The 26,010-nt window shown below is 38.9% G+C and overlaps 1 protein-coding gene across 1 annotated transcript in view; it reads right to left on the bottom strand.

Annotated features, from left to right (window-relative positions):
* Positions 1-12,023: 12,023 nt before the first annotated feature.
* The window catches only part of LOC124126608, a 39,444-nt gene continuing 25,457 nt past the window's right edge, over positions 12,024-26,010 (bottom strand). Inside the window, exons 5-7 of the mRNA XM_048398182.1 lie at positions 25,758-25,914; positions 24,200-24,374; positions 12,024-12,601 (exon numbers count right to left, since the gene is read on the bottom strand). Of these exons, the coding sequence (XP_048254139.1) occupies positions 12,586-12,601; positions 24,200-24,374; positions 25,758-25,914 (348 nt within the window). The 3' untranslated portion in view covers positions 12,024-12,585. The remainder of the gene's footprint in view (positions 12,602-24,199; positions 24,375-25,757; positions 25,915-26,010) is intronic.

Here is a 26,010-nt window from a genome sequence, read left to right as displayed (position 1 = left end):
CCACAACATTAAAGTTTTGTTAGTTTCTTTATCATTTCACATTTTATGTCTCGTTGTTACATGACACTGGGCAATTAAGGGACACTGGGTATGCGGAGTATACCCTGATCGTCTTATTTCCTAAACAAATTAATACCCACATTGTCTAATTACTCGTGAGCCCAGATTGCCTAATCTGTGTGATCACTAATCCATGCGTTCTCCCGGAGTAGGCCATGTTGAGCAACGGGGAAGTCATAGCTGTTTAAGCTTTAAACCAACACTGCTCTTACGTGGGAATATTAGCGTTGTATAGCGTTCATCGTATTCCGACGACGTAAATCCTAATCACTGATGTGTCTTTGCCAATACTCGAATATAGCTGTAACATTCACGAGTGCAGCGTTAAACAACAAACAAACTACATTCAGTTATAAAATTGTTCACTGCATGGTTTCAAGTAATGTTAGTGTGTAACTGAACACCTAGGGAGGTCACCTGCTGGTGTATCTCAGCTCATGGTCAATACGAACGTGTGGCCACACAATACCATTTTGGATTTATACATTTGTTACATTAGACCACTTTCAAAATAGCATTGTGTATTCATAGCTTTCGGCCATGGGAGCCGTGCCAATTTACACTTGTCAGAGGGGTACACAAAGAACGTGATCTAGACTACTAGGACTACTAGTTGTCAGACTTTCATGTTGTGGAAGCCTCGGTGGTTGAGTGGGTTAGATCGCTGACTTTGTGTGCTGGCGATTAGGTGCCTCACTCTGGCAGTGTGGGTTCGAACCCCGGATGGGACTCAACCCACAACAGTACGAGAATCTGTACTTCACGAAGAAAGTGTTATCCCAAATATTACATTTGTTAAGTACAAACGTAGCTATTGAGAATACCACCATGGCACACTAACCTATATATAAATTCATTCACACATTCCACATTATATTGGGGGCACGGGTGGCCCAGTCGTCTAAGGCGCCGCGATTCGCTGTGCAGAGTTGCGTCCCTTGGGCACGCCAGAAACCTATGATTGTGGGTTCGAATCCCGATTCGCCCCGATTATGTTTCCAGGTTTGTCAGCACCATACCCGTGCTCGTGGGTTTCACCGAAGTGGTAAACGTCTGAGACTTGCATCACTTCGGGCTTTCCTCCCACATTAAGCTGACACGCCGTGATATGACTAGAATACTGTTAAAAGCGGCGTTAAACCCAACTCACTCACTCACTCCACATTATATTAGCAGATTATACATTATAAAAACATAGTCATGAGGTTATCTTCTGTAGTTCATGTTTAAATGTTATCTTAAATAAACATTAAATAAATTTTATCATCTCTTTCCCAGAACACAACAACAACAATAATAATATTATAGTTATATATAGTTATAGTTATAGTGTCTAAAAAGTACATGATATATGCTGAGAGTCGGTTTGAAGTCCTGCACCCGTCCTCACAGGGCCAATGAGAGACATTTAACTTGTACCTTCAATATCAAAGTAAAAAAATATATATTTAAAAATTAAATAAGAAAAACAAAACAATTTTATTTTTTTTAAATCTCTTCCGCAGAGCACATGTTTGGTGTAATTACCTCGTTACGCTAACAGGTTATTAGTGAGATGATCTCAGTGTCATCTCATTGTGGACTAGGGATTACCACGGAAATCAGTGCAGACAATTTTCGGGCAACTATTCATTCGAGTAGTCACTGCTTAGTCAGTAATGCATTTGGAACCATAATTTCTTCTATTCTCCTTATTAAGTCAAATGTACTATTTAACATGTGTCTGGGGAGCAAGGACATGTATCTAGGTAACAGATTTTTCTCCTAAAAGGGTTCTACTTATCAGATATAAAATAATGATAATCATATAGTGAGAAAGCCTGGACCAAAGAAAAGTATTTACATAAGAGGTTTTTTAGACTAACATTCAGTAAATGAAAACATGTCTTTAAATATTATTTTTCGAAAGAACCTTTCCCCTTCTGCAGTTTTCATATGTGGAATCAAGCAAACTATTCTGGTTAGTTTGATCTAGACTTGCCTAGGCTTTTAGTTAAAAAAAAACTAAAAATATAAATTCCAGTCATGGCGCAGGACTGAAGGTTTTTTCTACTTATGAGTTTTCTACTGAATGAGGTTTCACTGTACATGAATTGATTAAGTGTTACAAAACATAATGACAGAATTACACGTGGCATTCCACATGGTATTCGTGATTCATAAACACATGCTCATTATATTGTCGGAATTGCACAATCGACTCTGCTTTATGCAGAAATTTCTATTGAATATGGAAAGCGTTTTGTCGCTTTAATTGCCTGTACTATTGTGAACTTATTAAACACACTTTCATATTTTATTTAAAAAAACATCGATGGATTTCTGTGTCTGTATAAACGCTACTGGTGTCGACTACTTAGATTACATGAAACAAGATATCCGTCTGCCTGTTACCATATGTTAAAAGCATTTGACGAAAATGGTGAAACTAACTGGGTTTCTAATATAAGACAATTATTGTTTCAAACTGGTTTTTCATGTGTGGTTGTCTCAGGATTGCGGTGATATGAAATGCTTCATGGTTATATTCAAACAACGATGTAAAGTTATAGAATTCCAAAACTGGCATTACAAAATCACAAATTCTTCTTTCCTTGATGTTTATTCATCTTATAAATCACAACTCGAACCAAAATAATATCTGTCTACTTATGTGAAAGAGATCTTCTTAGAGCTTTAAGTAAGTTCCGTTGTTTAAGCCATAATCTAAATGTACAGAAAACTCGATTTAATACAACTACAGAGTCATCGTCTAGTTTATGTATGAAACGTAATCGCTATGAAATAGAAAATGAATACCATTTTTTGTTAATTTGTCCTTTTTATAAAAGTAGTAGAGAAAAATAATTCCAAAATGTTACCATGTACAACCATCTGTCCCAAAATTCTATCTACCAGAAATGAGTGTGTTATTAAAAACCTGTCCATATATTTAAAAAGACATTTACCTATTCTTTATAAACAGTGTCCGTATTGGAAGAATATGTCATCCTTTTTTGGCAATATACACCACGCAGGCACAGACTTCGTGAACTCATTTAGCCCCAGTGGGTACCGGTTTGCGGAGCCAATCAATAAATCATATTGCTCAGTATTAAGCTCTCAGGCCTACGTTTGTTTGTTTGTTGTTTAATGCCGCACGTAGCAATATTCCGGCTATATTACGGCGGTCTGTAAATAATCGAGTCTGGACCAGACAATCCAGTGATTCACATCATGAGCATCGACCCACGCAATAGGGATACGATGGCAGAGAGACAGGTCAGCCGAAACTGCTTAGGCAGAAGGCGACCTCTCAAACGCTTAATGCAACAACAACGACAACGTTCTTACATAAATCACAACTCGTCATTGGCGGGTATGTAGAAATTGGTTCCGTCCGTCTGTGCGTGTGTGTGTGCGTGCGTCCCGACATCGTTTCTGGAGCATAACCCAGAAACCGTTAAATGTGCCTCTACGAAACTTTGCATGTCTATCAGACTCATGCTGAACTGGTGCCTTTTGCTATTGCTATTTAGGAATTTTAGGAAATTATATTTTTTATGTTTCCATGGCAACACGTTGGACGTAGGTTCTATAGGGTAGAGTTCGTTTCCGGAGCATAACTCAAACTCCTTTCAATACTTTCTAACAAAACTTTGCATGTTTACCAGACACATACTGAACTGGTGCCTTTTGCTATTTAGGAATTTTAGCAAAGTTTGTTTTTTTACGTTTCCATGGCAACAAACTGGACTTACGAGTAGGTACTATAAGGGTGGTGTTCGTTTCCGGAGCACAACTAAAAAAACGTTAAATACTTTCTTACAAAACTTTGGCACTTTTAGAATTTTTTTACGTTTCCATGGCAACAAGTTGGACCTAGAAAACAATATAGGTAGGGTTCGATTCCGGATGAAATTTTCCACATCGATCAGACACATGCTGAATTGTTGCCGGTTTCTATTTATGAATTAGAAATTTGTATTACTGGGCATTATTTCCAGAAATACTTCCTTGCCAAACATTGCATGTCTATATATAAAGCACATACTGAACAGTACTGGTGCCATTAGATATTAAGGAGTTTTAAGAAATGTTTATTTTAGAATTTCCATTGCAGCTATTTTGACATAGGCTAAGAGAAATGTTGGGTCAGTTACCTTGTTTGGGACGGGGCGTTAAAATGGGCGATGACTTCGTCGACTATACGCTTGTTTTTCACTGTATCAGTGTGAAGATTATTTAATCTGTTAATAATGTAATTCACGTCCCTGTCATTTTTAGTGTAAAACGTAAAATACGTCAGGTTTGCTCGGATTTTACCATCTCCAGAATTTTCCACTGTTATCTTCCCCAAAGATTACAGATTAAAAACAGTTAGCAAGATTTATTGTACATAACTTTAAGTACCATAGAAATACTTAATCTTTACATGGAAACTGCCATCTTGGTGTATTATTCTGTATTGTATGACATTGGATATATGCTCCTGTACCGCCGCTGGTAGTTTAATTTGTGAAAAATAGGAGGACATTCAGCTGTCGGGGTTACGGGCCAGTGGGTGACTGTCGGTTTGTGATTGATTGTTACCAGATGGCTCCAGCTGGGGTAGTAGACGACACACTTTCCAACTATGCTAAATATGAGCAGGCTGGTTATCCTCGAACTCTAGCTGGGCTAGCAGATGACTCACCAGTCTAAAATGTATTGAAAAAAACACAATTAATTCTCAACCTTATGTATGTAATGCTAATTCAAAAATGTATCATATTCATATGACCAGTAGGAGACATAAATAGTAAACATAATAGATATATTACAACAGTAATGGGGGTAGCGATTTACCCACACGCTATATACAAGCATTAGGAAAAGTCTGTAGCTGTCCCTCTCCGCGACCACTGTTCGTCTCCCATTAAATGGATAATGGAAAACACACAGGGATGTTTCTTTTATATAATAATGTGTATAGTGACAAGTAGGAGTCATACATAGTAAAAATAATAGATATATTATAACATTTGTTGAGGTAGCGAAAATTATTTACCAACACTCTATACACAAGCAATAAGAAAAGTCTGTAATTGTCCCTTTCCCAGACCACTTTTCGTCTCCCGTTTAATTGATAATGGAAAACACACAGGGATGTTTCTTTTATATAATAATGTATAGATAGTCCAGTAGGAGTCATACATAGTAAAAATAATAAATATATTACAACAGCTGTGGGGGTAGTGACGATTCATTACCCACACGCTATATACAAGAAATAGGAAAAGTCTGTACTTGTCCCTTTCCCAGACCACTTTTCGTCTCCCGTTTAATTGATTATGGAAAACACAAAGGGATGTTTCTTTCATATGATAATGTGTACAGCACTCAGTAGGAGTCACACATATTAAAAATAATCATTATATTTCATGAGTTGTGAAGGTAGCGACGTTTCTTTACACACACGCTAGATACAAGCAATAGGAAAAGTCTGTACTTGTCCCTTTCCTAGACCAGTGTTCGTCTCAAGTTTAATTGATAATGGAAAACACACAGGGATGTTCTTTAATGTAATAATGTGGACAATGCTCAGTAGGAGTCATATATAGTAAAGATAAGCGATATATTTTAACAGTTGTGGAAGTAGCGACGTTTCTTTACACACACGCTAGATACAAGCAATAGGAAAGGTCTGTACTTGTCCCTTTCCCAGACAGTGTTCGTCTCCCGTTTAATTGATAATGGAAAACACACAGGGATGTTTCTTTTATATTATAATGTGAAGTGTGGCCAGGAGGAGTCATACATATTAAAAATAACATATAGACTACAACAGTTGTTTAGGTAGCGACGATTATTAAAAATAATAATTATATTTTACTAATTGAAGGGATATTGGCAATGATTGTCACACACGCTATATTCAAGGCAATATGAACAGTTTGTAGTTTTCTCTTTCCCAGACCAGTGTTCGTCCGCCGTTTAATGGAGGCGTCTAACGGGATCGGGTGGTCAGGCTCGTTGCATTGGTTGATGCATGTCATCGATCCCAATTGAGGCGACATACGGGATCGGCTGGTCAGGCTCGGTGACTTGGTTAAAGCATGTCATTAATCCCAATAGCGTGGATCGATGCTCATGATATCAATCACTAAATTGTCTGGTCCAGACTCGATTATTTACAAACCGCCGTAATATAGCTGGAATATTGCTGAGTGCGGCGATAAATCACAAACAATTAAACAAACATATGATATTGAAAATACACAAGGATGTTTCCTCTATATGATAATGTGCAGTGTGACATGTCAGTGGCGTAAATATAAAAACATATTTGTATTATAATAGTTGTGTGGTAGTGGAGTTGATGTTCCCACACCAGGCAACATGAACAGTCTGTAGTTGTCCCTTTCCCAGACCAATATAATTATTTGATCACTGTGTTCGGTTCTTCGCTCAGGGACCGCCTCCGTGGTCTTGTGGTAGAGCGTCCGCCCGGAGAGCGGAAGGTCCGGGGTTCGATCCCCGGCCCCGTCATACCAAAAGACGTTAAAAGATGGTACTTGTTGTTACCCTGTCTGGCGCTCGGCATTAAGGGGCTAAAACAAGGACTGGTCGGCTCGGAGTCAGTATACTGTGTCTGAGCGGGGTATTCATGTTAAACTGCGGCATGGATCTCAGTGAGCTAGCACTATAAATCGGCATCAGTCCGGACTAGTACAAGCAGCCACACAAACACACACACGTACATGCACGTCGCTATATAAGTGCAATAATCTTGGACGCGACGTTAAACCCCATTTCACCTCACCTCTTCGCTCAGGATGCTGTATGGGGTACCTTGACTTTACGGAGGGTTTATTGAGAATCAAATGTGAAGTAAGGATAAGAATTTATGGATGAACAACTTCTTTATTACAATTAAGAGCGACGTTTCGGTGTAGGTTCTAACACCGTTATCAAGCAAGTGATATACAGAGTTTGATTGATTGATATAGAAGATTTAACGTGCGCTTTCCGACTGTAGCGTATTTCGCACACGGGCCTGGCCGGGCCATTTAGTGTATTCCTAAAAGGGTGAAAGTGGTGTGTGCAACCCCAGAGGGGGCTTTTAGGGGTTGCTTATATTGAATATTTGGTATTTTTAAATTTGGAATAAATGCCGCGGTGGGTGGAGGAGGGAACTAAGGGAGCCGGGTGAGGTGGGTGTTTGTATGTTTATTGGATTTGGGATTGGTAGATTAATGAGTGTTTAAAGGCGCTTAATTAGATCTGTTTTGATTAGGAATACGCCTAGGGCCTTGATGTTTTCTAGTTTATTTTGAGGGTTTAATATTTCATCTAGAGTAGGAACCTTATTTAGATTGAGGGTGGTTTGTAGTGTGGTTCTGTGTGTGTGGTAGTGGGTGCAGTGGATGAGTGCGTGTTCTGTTGTTTCGGGTTGTTTGCAGTGGGGGCAGTTGCCTGTGGTGTGTCTTTTAAGTTTTTTTAGGTGGTTATTTAGGTTCGTGTGTCCTGTTTGGAGTTTTGTAATTAATCTGTCATTTTTTTTTAGAGGGGTGTAGGATTTTAGGTTTGGCTAGTGGTTTTCTGAGTACTTTTTTGATTTGGCTATTTGAGTTTTGATATTGATTATGCCATTTTTTGGTAATTTTTTGTTTGTTAAAACTTTTAATTTCTGATTTTGAGATGGGTAGGTTTAGGCTTATTTCTGGTATTTTGAGAGATAATTTAGCTGCTTTATCGGCGCTTTCGTTGCCGTAAATTCCTACGTGGGCGGGGATCCACAAGAAGGTTATTTGTTTGCCTGCTTTTGTTAGGTCGTTGGAGCTTTTAAGTATTTGGTTTATTAATTTAGGTGGGTTTTTGGTATTTTTGTTTTGGAGGGCTTGTAGTCCACTAAGGGAGTGGGTGAGAATTAGGATTTTATTGTTGTTTTTAGATTGTTGGTTATGCAGGGCTGAGGCCATGCCCATAAGTTCGGCCGTGAATATAGATTGGTTGTTAGGGAGTCGGTAAGATAGTGTGGATTTAACTGGTTGTGTGGTTTGGACTCCGAAGCCTGTGTGGTTGGAGATCGGGTCTGAAGATCCGTCCGTGTAAATGTGACACCAATTTGGCCAATTTTCGTGTATGTATGCAAGTGTGGTGGTTTTAGCTAAGTTTGGGTCGGTTTGTTTATTTATTTGGTTAGCTAGCGTTGTGTCTGTATTTGGTATTTTAAGTTTAAGGGTGAAGATATTTGATTTTTTGCAGTTTTGTTTAAGATTTTGAGTTTGGTGTTCATTGAGGTAGTTAGTTATTTTGGGGGATATTGGGGTGAGTAAGGGGTGTTTGCGAGCTAGAGCTTGGTTTCTTGGGCTAATGTTTTGGTTAATTAAGTTTTGGATGAGAGGTTTTGTTTGGGACGCGGCCCAGAAATTAAGGTTTAGATGTTCCCTGCGTAGATTTAGTGGCATTTCCCCTGTAAGGGCCTGAAGTGAAGTGTAGGAGGTGCCATGTTGGGTGCGTGTAATTAGTTTAAGGGCTTGGTATTGTATTGAGTCAAGTTTTTTAGATAGAGAGTTGTTTAGGGTATTGTATATGGCGCAGCCGTAGTCTAGTTTTGATCTAATATACAGAGTGTGGTTGACAAGTATGTATACAAGTAGGAAGCAATGTTTATACAGTAGAGTAGATATTGTTATACTGGAGTATTGAAGCCTGTTGTGTACACACAAGGGTAGTGATGACAATCATCGATGAAGTCAGTGACAGAGAGAGATAGAGAGAGAGAGAGAAAATATTTTATTAAGATGTCACTCGCAAATAACATATACAATATAAACAATTATCATCGGTATTGCACCCAGCCTTTACAGGCTTATGAGACATCGTATGTACAATAAAACATTATAAAAGTATCCAAGTAAAACATTGTAAGCTTTTTTCTTACATTGTACCTTCATCGTTTCTTATTCCAGCAGCCAAGGAACTGTCAATTTTGTTGGACGCCATATTCTAACATTATATGTGCATATTAAGATCGCAAGTTACCAAATGGCTGAATGAAAATGATAAGAAAAATAACCATCAAAACACCTATTTATGTGTATGTTACCACCAGTATGATTAAACCACTTGATTAGTACATACGTGCAAATTTTAAATGTTAGGGAATATCCCAGCTAGCACACCTACATCGGGCCGACATTGGCTTTACATCGGCAACCGCCGGCAATATCAGCATCGGCAAACTGCAGCGGTCCGCTGTCGGGCCAATATGCTGCAGCGGTCCGCTGTCGGGCCAATATGCTGGTGATTGGCACTGACATTGAACCTGATATATGATTTGATAACATAAAAGAAAAAACACATTTGTCGATTACAACGTGACAAATATTAGAGAGAGAGAGAATAATGTTTATTATAGTGTCACATGTTATATACACTTCATACTAAAACATGTACATGAACAGTAAAATATAACATCCGACCAGGTATGGCCTACGAGACACTAGACGTAAAAGCAAATTATAACGTCATGATCTGGGTAAGGTAAAATAAGACATATACTAACACAATGTTTAAAATTAAGGTTGGGTTATGAACACGCACGCACGCACGCACGCACGCACGCACGCACGCACGCACACTCACACTCACACGCCAAATTACTTATAAAGTCACGCACACAATCATACACAAACACGTAGGTACACACACACACACCCCACCATACCATGCACACACACACGCACACACAAACACACGCACTCACACATACATACCCTACGTACATTATAACCCCCCCCCCCCCCCCCCCCACACACACACACACACACACACACGCACTACGCACACACGTACACATATACCATACGTAGATTATACGCCCCACCCCCCACCCCACACACACACACACCCAACACAGGGGTGCATTTATCCTCACCGACACTCAACATAAGCATTACAAGTATAACATTGATCACAGGAAGAAATACTACAATTCGCAAGCATAATGACATACATACGGAAAAGCGCACACAGACTCAAATGAGTGACAAGCGTCTTTGGAACATTTGATCAATTAGCTTACAAAGAGTATAACACCCGAGTTCACATCTGAGTAATGATATAAATTTCTCGGTTGAAGATAAGTTTTTAAAATCTGGCATTCATTCACACATATCGTTCATTACATCATAACGTAAATCATCATACATGTTACAATCAATTAAGAAGTGGACCTCAGTCTCTACTGAGTTAAAACAAAAAGGGCAAGTTCTATCCTGAAGGGGGATAGGGGGACGACTGTACCTCATTTTTTCAATGTTAATGGGGAGGCTGCCACTGCGTAAAAGTGCCAAATATTTTCTGGTGTTTCTATGGATATAGTTTGATAAGACATAGGGCTCAGGCACTAGATCCTTCTTAAGCAATCTATAGGTCCTCAGCTTATTACCATTAGGGTTATTAGCATCATTCCACAGCTCTGAAAACCAGGCAGTTTCATCCACTTGAAATAATTTTTGCTTAATGAGAGTGAACTGGCCACGTGTCATCGAATGGACATCGATCAAGTCGACGACGTTTAAGTTTCTAGCTAGCTTGTAAACCTCCTTTTCCCATGAGCGCCCTCTTTTATTAGATCAAGTATATTTACGAATAATACAATAATTCTTCTAGTAACAATACAAAATGGTAATTTCAAAAGACATAGTTTTAGACTGTTGTCGATGTGTAACCTCATTAGTCTTTAATTTCTCATCTGAGAAAATACTGTAAGCAATAACAAGTGATAACTCCGCTTAATACCTCTTCAAACTATTTCCTGTGGGATCACAGTTTACTAGATTTTGTGATACAATATAACAAGTAGTGTAACCAAGAAACACTTCTTCACCTGCAAGTTAACAATGACAGTATTTAACCCTTTGGTTAGCATATACTTGCACGCTGTTAATACTTAAGGATTGACTGTGTATTTTTTTTGGTTCATTGAGGTATGAATGGAAAAAACGATGTGCAAACTGTATGAATAAGCGTTGAGGTTTGAATGGAAAAACCGATGTGCAAACTGTATGAATCCGCGTTGAGGTATGAATGGAAAAACCGATGTGCAAACTGTATGAATCAGCGTTGAGGTTTGAATCGAAAAACCGATGTGCAAACTGTATGAATCCGCGTTGAGGTATGAATGGAAAAACCGATGTGCAAACTGTATGAATCAGCGTTGAGGTTTGAATCGAAAAACCGATGTGCAAACTGTATGAATCCGCGGATTCATACAGTTTGCACATCGGTTTTTCGATTCAAACCTCAATGAACCGAAAAAAATATACAGTCAATGCTTATAATTAAATTCGACATGTTTTATCTACAATAGTTTAACCCAAAACAGTTGCATATATGAAAACAGACAAAAATGACGACATTGATAAACATTCCAGGTGTAGGAATACATACAGTGGCGTGACATGAATCAGGTGATCGTTTAATTTATGCACATAACTTGACACGCCTACACAGTCAGTAGCCAATCAACGGAGAGTGGGATTAAAACAATGTTCACTGGACCTGTCAATTAAGGCAAGAGGCGAAAAGAACTGCAACAGTCAGACTGTAACGAACCGGAAGAAATATGTCCGAGAGAAGGCGGCTGTTTCAAATAACATGGTCATTTGCTGCGTGATTCAACCATTACTTCCCTGATTACGGTAAAACACAGTTGGAGGAATGCTAGTTAGAAATGAAACCCGAAGACATGAAAGTTCAACCGAGGCGAGCTGGAAAAAAACAGGCGAGCGAGCCTGCACGTTTGCTGTTTCATTCATTCTCAGCCTTCGGTTTCAAAGGGTAGTTTGGACAATGAATATGCATGAACGTCGTTAAATGTCCTGTGCATGACGATACGCGTGAGCAGAAAGGGAATTCCCTCGACTGTAATATTGAGATTCCCTGACATTCCGCAGTAATAAAACTAGTGCGCCGTGGTGGGCGTGGCTTAATTTTTTACATTCATTGGGAAATAAATGCAATAACAAGTGACCAATTCAGCTAATCAGAATGCAGGAATTTCCATGAACACAACAAATTTACAAATTTAATCATTAGAGAGTATCTTCTATTAAGCATAACAAATTATACTTTCAGCAGACATAGTTTAGACTGTTGCCATTGTGTAACCTTATTAGTCTTTAAATTCTCAAATTAGAAAATAATGTGAGCAAATATAACAAGTGATAACTCCAACCTTTACATTTTTAAACTCTTTTCCAATGAAATTATTGATCTAATAATATGAAGACCGTTACTTTTCTGCGTCCTCCTGCGAAACATTTTTAGAATTGTTGTAGCTAAACACTTTGTATATGTGGGTTATTCATCAAGAGCTTAAGCTTATCTACATCATAACAAAGGATGTTTTTTTACACTTGTATACTTCGTCTTAGTGCCCGCCCGGCGCACCGCTAGCATTCCATGCACGTAGGTCTGTAGATGTTATGTTTCCAGCATTCATGATGTAACCACTTCCGGGACCACGTGGACCTTCTTCTGCAGCTAGACCTCTCACAGCTTCATCTTTCTGTCAAAAAACAGAAGTAAATGCATAAAGGAATAATGCAGGATAAGGATTCAAATGTAGAAATATTTACACATCATTAAATTTGGTGATAAAACATAACCCACATCAAAACATCAAACCCACACAACTCCTGCAAACTATGACCCTTAAAGGGCAAGTTCACACGGAAATGAACCTAATTTTCTTGTACTTTTTCCACAATAAAAGTGTTAACCTAGAAGTGTCATAGACAAAAATATAAAAATATCACAATTAATTAACATATGTTTTGCATTAAAACGATTTATATTTTTCACATTTACCAAGTGTTCTATTTCCATAACAAAGCTTATGCCCCTTGCAATATGACGTCATTGGTGCCAATTGATAAACATTATGACGTCATCATGCTTTGTTAGAGCCGCTTCACGTGGTGTAGGTATAGGTGTGTGATTCTAGCGTCTCAGATGCCAGCCAGCATAGTGTAATGCTGAGTCACCACTGCGCCGGAGTGTGTCGTAGGCCATGTTGTTTTACCGAAAACTGGTACTTGATATCTTTTGCGTTCAGAATAGACAGGGACCCAGTTGAATTGGCACCAATTACGTCATAATCTAAGGGGGATAACTCAGGCCTGTTTAGCTCGAAAAACGAAGGCCTCATAACGGCATATCATTTTCACACAATTGTGAGCTTCCTACTTTCACTGTGAAAAAAGTGAGTGTATATTTTTAAACACAGATACTAACTTATTCTAAAATTGCGTTTTGTTTAGAAAAAGAAAGAAAGTGATTTTTGCGTGTACACTTCCCCCTTAAGCCTGTTAACTTTTTAGCCCACCCAAGTCTTTATTCACACTTATTATCCTTGTAATTCTTTATTATGTATATAATTCATTTTGGTATACAAGGGCCTATTTGGTCCCGATAACCTTAGGTTGCTTCCGGGAGCTGACAAAAATGAGAATTGGATGTTCAGTCTCAGTGACTTGGCTTATCTATCAAGACTTTACATGAGGGCGTCATTCCCTTCCGTGCCATATACACTCTGGCACCACTAAGAATGGGCTGTGACCTTGTTACTCAGAGAAGACCGTGTCTGCACACTATGCAATTCATCTGCTGTTGGAGACGAATTTCACTATCTTTTTAGGTGTGAAGCACTTCTCCAACAACGCCTTCTTTACATCCCACAGAATTGTTATATCTGGCCAAATATGTGTAAATTGCGTAAAACATTATCATCTAAAAATATATCCACTTTGAAACATCTGTCCAAATTCATCGTACATTTGAACACATTATTGCGTTAAGGTGTCTAATTTTATTTCTTCTTCTTCTTCTTATTTATTTATTTATTTATTTATTTATTTATTTATTTATTTATTTTATTTTTTATTTAGGCTTGTTACCATCTTGATCTGCATTGTATATTATATGTTGTATATATATATATACTCTTGTACCACCGTTGGTGGTTTATCAGAGAAATAAAACTGAACTGAACTATTTATGATGGCCTCATGTCATGATAGAGGCGTGAAACATGCTTAAAATGTTTAATATTGCTGACCATGGCGTTAAACAACATTCACTCAAAGGTGTGTTTGTGAAGCAAAGATGGTATTTGTACACATGCATTTTAAGGAAATAAAGAATGTTTTAATGTTTATGGTCTATGGGCTCTTTGTTATTTTCAGTAAATATGATGACAGTTCATTTGGTTTACACACACAAAGGGAGCTACCTCTGCTTTGTATATATACTACAATTGTTATATTTATATTAACGCCACTGACAAAAGAAATGGCCTCGTGTATTTTGTCATGTAAATTAGACAGGAGGCGAACATTGGTCTGGGCAAATGACAGCTACAAACTGTTTATATTGCCTTATATATTGGGTTTGGGAAAATCATCGCGGGTACCCCACAGCTGGTATTATACAATTGTTTTTGTTGTTTTTTATATTTACGCCAACTAACAGATCGCTGTACACATTATTAGAAAATGTTGGGGTAGCGGCAATGATTGCCCCACACTCTATATATATACAAGGCCATTTGTGCAACAAGTTGTCCCTTTCCCAGACCAATGCCCGTCCCCCGTACAAATAATAATTGTATAATACTAGTTATGGGGGTATAGTGGCGATGATTTTCCCGCAGCCAACGCAAGGCAATATGAACAGTGTGCAGTTGTTCCTTTCCCAGACAGGGGCACGGGTGGCCCAGTCGTCTAAGGTGCCGTGATTCGCTGTGCAGAGTTGCGTCCCTTGAACACGCCAGAAATCTATGATTGTGGGTTCGAATCCCGGTTCCCCCCGATTATGTTTCTAGGTTTGTCAGCACCATACCCGTGCTCGTGGGTTTCACCGAAGTGGAAAACGTCTGAGACCTGCATCACTTCGGGCTTTCCTCCCACATTAAGCTGACACACCGAGATACAACTGGAATACTGCTAAAAGCGGCGTAAACCCAACACACTCACTCTTTTCCCAGACCAATGTTCGCACCCCGCATAAAATAATATGAAACATACGCAATGCTCTTTCTTCATAATAATGTCTAAGAGTGACCTTTCAGTGGACCGAATAAAAAAGCATTGAATTATACCCATTGTAGGGGTAGCCACGAGGATTTTTACACATCTAAAAAAAGGCAATATGAAGACTCTGTAGTTGACACTTTCCAACGTACGCCTCTCGTTTAATTGATGTGGAAAATACACAAGGATGTTTCTTTTATATAATAGTAATGTGTAGAGTGACCAGTCAGTGGCTTGAGTATACAAATATTAATTGTATTAAACTAGTTGTAGGGGTAGCGGCGATGATTTACACACACTCTATATACAAGGCCTTATGAAGTGTCTGTAATTGTCTGTAGTTGTTTATAAAATATGGAAAATACGCAAAGCTGTTTTTCATAACAATGTGTAGGGTCGCTACAAAGAATACATTCTGAAGAACGTTGAATAGATTAGTGAAGTGAGTCGGGTTATAGCAAAAACGGCACCTCAGCAAAACGTCACCGGGCGAAAACGGCACCGATTGGCGAAAACGGCACCTCGACTCAAGTGAAAACGGCTACTATTGCCTGGCGAAAACGGCACCTTATTTTTTGTTTACCTTGGTAAAAAAAGTGCTATTAAACTTATATGGTAACTTGCAAACACCAATAATTGTGAGATGCTAAAACAAGTTTACATTAGAAATTAGCCTCTACTCCAACTATAATCCAACTTAGCTTATACGCAACACAACTTATTGTGAAAACATGACATGCTTTGAAGAAAAATAATAGAAATTAAACTCACGTCGTCTTTACAAACACAAATAATTGTGAAATTGTGAAATAAAACAAGTAAGAAATGAGACCCCTACTCCAATTTACTCGCCGACTGCTTGGGAGGCGCAGTTAACTTAATGTGAAAACACTATACACTTTTAAGTACCTTTACTCAATTTAAACTGAAACTGTATTTAAGAGGCCGAACATGGTGCTGTCAGATCACAATTATTCACAATGGCCTTTCGATGTGTTGCATGAGAGAAGAATGTCAGAAAACAACAACATGCTGTGATAACTGTGACCATGTAAATAAAACATATATATTACTACAAAAATCGTTCTTATCATTATTGAAAATAGAGTTGCCGTTTTCGCCCGACACATAGTAGCCGTTTTCGCCAAATGCGGTGCCGTTTTCGCCAGAGAAATCGATGACGTTTTGCTGAGGTGCCGTTTTAGCCTGCACCCAAGTGAGTCAGCATAAATGGCACTGGCTTGCAAGTTTTCCTGGAATGCGTGCATTAATATTTATTACGTCACAGGGTAAGTGATGTGTCAGTCAGACAGTCAGTGACACTAGCCAATATAGTTCCAACTGAAATCTGTTTCTTATACAGTGGCAAAGCAACATATACACAAAACAACAATTGTTATAACTTGCCTTTCGCGGCAATCCATCGGTCTGTCCGCTAGAGTAACTGCCCTTTGTCAAAGGGAAGCTACTCTAACCCTAGTCTATTAGGCGTCAGGGCCACGGTCAGACGTTGTTGGCAGTCGGTGTGTCCTGTTATAACGTTAAGAAGTGTAGTCAGATGTACACACAGCGACAAAACGAAACAAGGTAACAATTCAAACATATTTAGGCAAAATCCAACTATTTCAATTTGTGGAGAAGGTTTCAAGCTGCAGAGCTCTACAAGCACAGATATGGCTACTGATCCCGCTTGGCTAGGCCTCGTGCCTTCGCAAAATTGTTTCGAAATTTATATCTCCAAAGCTACGTCACAGTTAGACACTGATTATCAGTATATTAGACTGTTCTTCTGATAATGACGGCAATTATCCCTGTCGTTTATCCAGATTCCCGATGGAATTTGCATCTCTATCCGCATATGACCCCAACGGATATCGTTTGAATCCGTTGGCCGAGAAACCTACCCATTATATGATAAATGATCATACATTACCACGATGTCTAAAGAGACTGAATCAAACCACAGATGATCTCAATAGTCACCCCACTAAACAGTACAGATAAAACAAAATGGCTTTAAATGTGTTAAAATTGAATGAGCTTGGTCGAGTAAGTATATTTACATATTATATATATAAGAATACTGCGTTCGTAATATTTATTCAGACAAAAATGTATGGAATTGTTATAATTTGACTGGGATTTGTCTATTATTAGCCGCGCATTTCGTTTTGTCGTGCGGAAGCTTAAATACAGTATAGTTGAACTACACGCGCGAGTATAACAGGCATACCTCTCGATAAACATAGCTCTGAGGCCTGGTCTGGGAAAGGGACGTAAACTGACTCAGTCGTCGCTATTTTACACACTTTTCGAGACAGTGTGTTTGTGTTAGTTTTATCGACTATTGCGCTTTTCAAGGGAGACAACTCAGCACAACTGTCCAATTCGCGTCTTATATTGCAAGCTAATTAAAGTCAGCCAGTTCGCGTGTTTTAAGACTGCTTATGACACTATGATAAAAGGACATGCCATCGATTTTCCGATATTAATCAGCGCATATATCGTCAGTTGAGTGGTCATGTCGTTTACGTTAGGCGTGGCGGACGTCATATATTGTATTGAGACGGTAGTCATGCGATAAGTTTGTCTGACATTTATAGACAGAACCCAGCCACCGTAATGTTTTCGATATTACCGCCCATGTTCTGTGAACACTTGTCCCATATCTGCATATTTTGTTTTCCCACTTTGGGGGACATATGTAATTTTGTTTCAGTAAAATAGGCTTCATTATCTTTTTAGGAATCAAATGGTTGCTTGTTTTGCAAAGAATAGTTGATTTTACCTCGATCTGCTTCACAGTTCTGATTTTTTCCCATTTGTGTAAAGTTTTCAAAGTTGTGATTTAGAAAGTTTTAATCAGACATCACATAGCATCTTGTACTGACAGTTAATAATATGAGCAATTTAATGTATCTTTATACCCAGTAAACATCTCATTATGGCTTAATGTAATGTTAAAACCTCAGAATGTTAGAAAATAAGTAGGTTTATAAGTACAAAATATTGCTTCTAATTGATTGATATTTTGAATATTACTTCAGATTAATATTATAATGTTCCACATGATAATTATATTGAGACTTTTATCCTAGGTTATGTATTATTAAACACTGGTTATAGGCAGGGTATGAAACTCCAAAATATTTCAGCCAGACCACAGGACTGGCTAGCTGAAATACTTGCCAGCCCTGACCAAAACCTGCCTGCCCACTATAATCATATGTTTCTCAGGATAATTTAATTAAAAATATGAAAACTGATTGCTTGTAGCATAAGCGCATCGCTAAATGTTAGGTTGTCTAAAAGCTAACGGGGTTTCTTTTTGGTTACATTTTATCATTCATCTTTACATGTGAATTAATGCTTACCATCGGGATATATTTAGAATATTTTCACCTATGAAATATAACCCGACCGTCGGGCAGGTGGATTTGAAAATCTGACAGCCCGAGTCGAAATCAACCCGTCTCGGACGGTCGGGCAGGCAGGTATTTCGAACGCTGTTATAGGCCTATCTATTTTGTTTCAATTGAATAGAGTTTCTTCAAGTGACTTATTATGGGACACTTCAAAGAAAGACTGCATTAAAACATCAAATGTGTGTAAACAGAAAATAGGTTATCAGTATTGAAATAGGTTACTAGTTTACAATATCCAGCTTAGGCAAACTCTTTTTTCTGCCCCCTCATTATATACTGAGTTGAGCTTATAAGACAGACCGCATGAACTTTGCTTAATTTCTTTATATATACATGTAGTATCAAGCACCACCTTTGCAGGCCTTGGATGTTTTGTGTATAGTATAGTACTGCCATGACATTTGTTTCTGGAATATAAATGGTACAATACATACACACTTAGCTTTAAACTTATTTAATCTAATTACAAATTGTGTGTTTTATGAATGGATTACAGCCGTGAAGCTTTGTTATTGGGTGTACCATTCCCATGGAAATTATCCAGGTAGCCAATTATTATTATTATGGTCTTTTCCATGTGTGTAGGTTGGTAGTTCAATGGGTGGTTGGTATTTGGCATAACAGGGATAAAACGAGCACTTGTTGTCTTAGAATCCCTAGATGTGTCTGAATGGGGTATCCATCATGTTACACTGCAGCATGGTAACTCATTGGGCACGCACTATACACTTAAAGTCTTTACACAATGGGTGAGTGAGTGAGTTGGGTTTAACGCCGCTTTTAACAGTATTCCAGTTATATCACGGCGTGTCAGCTTAATGTGGGAGGAAAGCCCGAAGTGATGCAGGTCTCAGACATTTACCACTTCGGTGAAACCCACGAGCACGGGTATGGTGCTGACAAACCTAGAAACATAATCGGGGCCAACCGGGATTCGAACCCACAATCATAGGTTTCTGGCGTGCCCAAGGGACGCAACTCTGCACAGCGCCTTAGACGACTGGGACACCGGTGCCCCCCTTTACGCTATGTAATGTCTGAACTGGTACAAGCAGCCACATACATGTTGCTATATAAGTACAATAATCTTGAATGCGACCTTAAGCCCCGTTTCACCTCACCTCCGCTGCCTCGGGTCACAAATATTATATGTCTTTTTTGCTGTTGTAAATGAAGCAGGCTCTATAGTTGGTCAAATCTGATGGGAATTGAAAGATTTGTAATATCTTTCAGAGAAGTGCTAACTGTAAATTCACCAACTACAAGACTGCCACCTGACTCATAATTGTTAAACAAGAGTGTTTCAAACTTCTTTGAAATTGAAGTACTGCCGAAGTGGTGTTTCACCACCATCACACTCCCACAAGTAATATGAATCCTAAATGCAGCAGTTAATCCATAATAAAACAACAGGCTTGTATATGACAGTTATAAATTAACAGTCAAATATGACCCATTCTATTAATATTTCTGAGCAGATGTTATTGCATTCTTCATATATGACACTTTAGATGTACATAACATTTGTATGGCAGCACATTATGTCTTCAATGTAATTTCATTACGACATAAATACATCATTGTCATTCTGTTAACTGTTTGAATGCCTATCAACTATGCCCCTAAAGGCCATTACTACAACCATGGCATAACTCTGGCATCATACCCAAACTCCTTTCAATATTTTATTAAGGTCTCATCATTGTTATAAAAAAAGTCTATGTACCCCCATGCTTTCTGAACATCTTCCATCTGCTTCACTTTGTGCTTCATCATGAAATAGGGTAATGCTCATGTTATAACCTGAAGTTACTGTTCAAATCTGGCAGAAAAAAGCCTTTATGTGAATCACTGTCAAATAGTCAAATAGGCAAATAGCTCTAAAAGAGCAAATGTCATCACAAACTAACTTCATTTTCAACAGATGTCTTTTAGCATGTTTAGCACATTGTAGATCTTGAAATTAATACATCTTCAAATTAATACGACTGCTGACCCCTAGCCTTACATACATACTTACTAAAATTGGGAATTTAATGTGCGCTTTCCGACATATGCGTATTTCGTGCACGGGCCCGCCAGGCCATTTAGTGATTGGTCGAAAAGGGTACCGTATTCGACGTAATAAGCGCCCAGGACGCTCTCAAAATTAGAAATAGGGGGCTCTTATTAGAATATTATTTTGGTGGAAAAAACAGGGTTAAAAGATATATTTTGTGGTTTATGCTGACGGCCTGAACTGTTTATATACGACAGATATATTTTTCCAGAATTTAATTGCCCATAATTAAGGGTGTATATAACACACGAGTGCGTATTATACATGAATAAATAAGTCTTGTGTACATTGATCAATCGGAAGGGGTGCTAATTGGGATTGTTCACTTGCCAATATATTAGCAAATATCGCCGTGGGCGTTTATTAGAGTGGGGAGCTTATTACGTTGAATAAAGGGTGGGGACTAAATGGAGCTCTGTGAGTTTGTGTGTTTTTATAGGTTTAGAATTTTAGGATTTATGGACAGCTTGTTTGTAGTACTTTTTTTAGATGCGGCCGAGTTGGCCTGTTTTGATAAGATAGATGCCAAGTGCTTTAAAAGTTTGTAAGTCATTTAGGGGGTTAAGTAGCATTGCTAGTGTCATTTGATCGTTGCAGTTTAGTGTGGATCGGATTGGAGTGTTGTTCTGTGTTGCTGGTACTGTGTGCAATATAATATTAAGTTTCAGGAGTTTCTTTTTAGTTGCATTTACCAGTTTGGTGTTTTTTAATTTGATGTAGGTGGGAGTTTAACTTAGTGTGGCCTGTTTGTAGTTTAGTTATTACTCTGTGCATGTTTTTGGTTTTATGATGGATTTTTGTTTGAGTGGCTTTTGTAGCAGGTGTTTTAGTTTGCAATCAGATTTCTTGTGGTTATTTTGCCACTTTGGGAAGATTTTCTCCTTTGTGATACTTTTAATTTTTGGATATTGGTAGGTTGATGCTTACTTCTAATTTTAGTGCTGATTTGGCTGCTTTGTCTGTGTGTTCATTGCCAAACACTCCAATGTTGGCAGGGATCCAAACTATTTCTGTGTCTTTACCTAGTTTAAGTAGATTGTTGGCACTTTTAATCATCTGTTTTATTAGTTATAGGCGTTTTTTTGTGTTTTTATTTTTATGACCTGGAGCCCACTTAATGAGTCTGAAAGGATTAGGGTTTTTCGGTGTCTATTTATTTGATCGCTGTGCAGAGCTGTTACTATCCCCATTAATTCGGCTGTGAAAATTGATTGATTATTTGGGAGCCTATAGGATTTTGTTTATTTTTTGGGTTTGTCGATATGGATGCCGAATCCTGTGCTTTTTGAGCCTGGGTCAGAGGACCCATCTGTGTAAATGTGGCACCAATTTGGCCATTTTCATGAATGTATGCTCGTGTGGTGGATTTAGCGATATTTGGATCAGTTTCTTTATTTAGTTTGGTGGAGAGAGATATGTTGATTTGGGGGGGGTTTGGAGTTTGGGTTTGAAGGTGTTATTTGGTGCTGTGTCTAGTTTTAAATTATTTAGGTTGTGTGTATTTAGGTAATTTATTATGCGATGGGAGATTGGTGTTAATTGAGGTTTTTTTTTAAAGTTGGCGCTGCCGAGTGGCTCCTCATGCACTTCCCACAAAGTGCTTTGGGCGAGATCAGGGGTACAGATTGTTAGGTCTGTAGCCAACATATTTGGGAACTTAACCAAGTCTGTCTGTACTGCCAGTTGATACAGAGACGGGTTGTACTTATTAGTTTTTGTATGTTGCATCCAGTAAAACAGCACTGCCATACTTTTCAAGCACTGTCCTTTGCCACTGTGTTGACAAGTAAGAAGGAGTTACCCGAGGTGTCGCTAAAATGGCAAGATACCTTTATACACAAATATCTTTACAAATGTCAATTTAACAAAGGCTGCATGTCATTGTATCCCAATTGCCTGGATCGATGCTCATGATGTCAGTCACTGGATTGTCTGGTCTAGACTCGATTTTTTAAGGGATGGAACAACAAATGTTTAGATAAACAAACTTCAATATACCAAACACAGTGAAGAAAGAAATATGTTCAAGAGTTCATTTGACATACCATCTTAGCGCTAAGACAAACATTAGGCTGAGATGAGTAATGGGAGTTATAACAGTTGTAGCACGAACAACACAAACATCCAAGAAGACCTGTTCTGAAGATGCTTGCCTGGCCTCCATTCCACATCTTAGCGCTAAGACAAACATTAGGCTGAGATGAGTAATGGGAGTTATAACAGTTGTAGCACGAACAACACAAACATCCAAGAAGACCTGTTCTGAAGATGCTTGCCTGGCCTCCATTCCACATCTGAGCGCTAAGATAAACATTAGGCTGAGATGAGTAATGGGAGTTATAACAGTTGTAGCACGAACAACACAAACATCCAAGAAGACCTGTTCTGAAGATGCTTGCCTGGCCTCCATTCCACATCTTAGCGCTAAGACAAACATTAGGCTGAGATGAGTAATGGGAGTTATAACAGTTGTAGCACGAACAACACAAACATCCAAGAAGACCTGTTCTGAAGATGCTTGTCTGGCCTCCATTCCACATCTTAGCGCTAAGATAATCACAAGTCTATGATAGAGTATGGGAGTTATAACAGTTGTAGCACGAACAACACAAACATCCAAGAAGACCTGTTCTGAAGATGCTTGCCTGGCCTCCATTCCACATCTTAGCGCTAAGATAATCACAAGTCTATGACAGAGTATGGGAGTTATGACAGTCTTTGCAGGAAGTTCATTTTGAGGAGAATGGGCCCATGGAGAATGATGTCATGAGACCAGGGACACAAAGTGATCTTAGCGCTAAGACGATCGTACGTCTCCTCCTTTTTGGAACTGGTCTCATTCTGTCAAGTATGTTTGTTGTTCAATGCCTCACTCAGCAATATTCCAGTCATATGACAGTGTTCTATATATATAAAATCAAGTGTGGACTAGACAAGCCAGTGATCGACATCATGAGCACGATCCACATATTTGGACCACCTGATCCACGCAGGCTCCTATAATGACAAGCATAGGTTACTGGGGGCCAGTTCTAGCATGGATCCCCCACAGGGAGTACTCTAACATGCACATGGCATCATCTGCTCTTCAGCTTCGTTAAAGTTATCTTGTATTATCTTAAGTTGACTTTAACATTGCACTTATGATCTTCACAGCGCTAAAATCACTTTGTGGTATGGGTCTATGGTGGTCTTATTGGAGACATGTCCATTCCTGCTGTATTCTGCGGAATAATTTGCAGAAATACGGTCCAGTGCAGAAATGTAACTATTTTGCAGAAAAAATCATATTCTGTGCTGAACTCATGCAGAATTTTTCTTTGATCTAGTATTCTACAGCAGAATTTGTCAAATACACTGCAGAATTTTAACAAGTTGAAAGCTGATTTTAAATCATCATCATTATTTCGGTTTGAAGTGGAGTTGACTTTTGCATTATTGCTTACCAAAAGTGCATGTCTGTATGTTTACACCAGTCATCCAAATTCATGAGTTTATCCAAGGCGTGCCACAAGTCAGGGAGGTGTAAAACTACGGAATTCAGGACAATTAAGCTTCAAAGTTTGTTGAAAGTCTGAGGTTATACATACTCTTCAGTTGTTGCATCAGGATTCCTGGACTTCAGTTTGGCCCCCACGAAGTGAATGGCGCCCTTATTCCTTGGCTTGCAGTAAAAGCAATCAACCGCTAGGCCGACAAGGCCCAGTCCAACTACAAGGCCAATGACAAGGCCAATGTAAGCCAATGTAGAAAATCCAGGAGCACCTAAAAAGATGAAAGTGAGTGAGTGAGTGAGAACATAGGTGAGTGAGTGATAACATAGGTGAGTGAGTACATAGGTGAGTGAGTGAGTGAGTGAGTATGGCTTGGAGGAAGTATAGCACTGAGGGGCAAAGAGGTGCTAATGTTTGGCAACTTACAGATTTTGTTCTTGTATGGCTTGGAGGGTGTATAGCACTGAGGGGTAACTTACAGATTTTGTTCTTGTATGGCTTGGAGGGTGTATAGCACTGAGGGGTAACTTACAGATTTTGTTCTTGTATGGCTTGGAGGGTGTATAGCACTGAGGGGTAAAGAGGTGCCAAAGTTTGGCAACTTACAGATTTTGTTCTTGTATGGCTTGGAGGGTGTATAGCACTGAGGGGTAAAGAGGTGCCAAAGTTTGGCAACTTACAGATTTTGTTCTTGTATGGCTTGGAGGGTGTATAGCACCGAGGGGTAAAGAGGTGCCAATGTTTGGCAACTTACAGATTTTGTTCTTGTATGGCTTGGAGGGTGTATAGCACTGAGGGGTAAAGAGGTGCCAAAGTTTGGCATCTTACAGATTTTGTTCTTGTATGGCTTGGAGGGTGTATAGCACTGAGGGGAAAAGAGGTGCCAATGTTTGGCAACTTACAGATTTTGTTCTTGTATGGCTTGGAGGGTGTATAGCACCGAGGGGTAAAGAGGTGCCAATGTTTGGCAACTTACAGATTTTGTTCTTGTATGGCTTGGAGGGTGTATAGCACTGAGGGGTAAAAAGGTGCCAATGTTTGGCAACTTACAGATTTTGTTCTTGTATGGCTTGGACGGTGTATAGCACTGAGGGGTAAAAGGTGCCAATGTTTGGCAACTTACAGATTTTGTTCTTGTATGGCTTGGACGGTGTATAGCACTGAGGGGTAACTTACAGATTTTGTTCTTGTTTGATTTCGAACTTTCATATGCAATAACATATTTTATGATTTTATGATACGTTGTTATTCCAAATTGCATTCACTGTTTATATTCAAACTCATTGCGATTGGCTGAAGCGGGGGACTTCAAATATACATTCACATAGGATGTTGTGGCAACATGGTTGTATGGTTAACAAGGAGGACAAGCCTTATTGTCTGTCTGATAAACATAGAAACCATGTGCTAATGTTGTAAACAGTGAGTATAAAAAGGTAGATTGTCTGCAATTTTCGATGGTGTAAGCATGGCCATTGAAACACATATGTCCCAATAATAAATAGGTACGTCATCAGACATTTAACCCACAAAAGAGTTTGGGAGTCCCTATCTAATTTGATGTCCGGAACATCGGATTTTTTAACCCCTTAATATTTTGTAATACAATTTTTCCGCCAATATGCAGCCCTCGTGCCCGCACTTGGAAACTTACAGATTTTGTTCTTGTATGGCTTGGAGACAGTGTAGCACTGAGAGGCTGGCCCAGTGACTCTGCATTCTACATCCCCACCTTTCGGGATGTAGGGGAGAGACACATCATCATTCTCTTTGTACTGGTCATACGTGAAGGTGTAGGGCAGGTTGGCCACCTGAAAAAAATAATTATACTGACTGAAATATCTTACTAATCTGGACATTTGGGACTGTAATACTGGACAAAGGACCAGCTTATCTTGTAACCGATC

This window comes from Haliotis rufescens, unplaced genomic scaffold (genome assembly GCF_023055435.1).
Source record: "Haliotis rufescens isolate VD_foot unplaced genomic scaffold, xgHalRufe1.0.p SCAF_18, whole genome shotgun sequence".
In the NCBI taxonomy this organism is placed as follows: Eukaryota; Metazoa; Mollusca; class Gastropoda; order Lepetellida; family Haliotidae; genus Haliotis; species Haliotis rufescens.
Note: the sequence above shows the minus strand (reverse complement) of the source record. Positions and strands in the feature narration are given on the sequence as shown.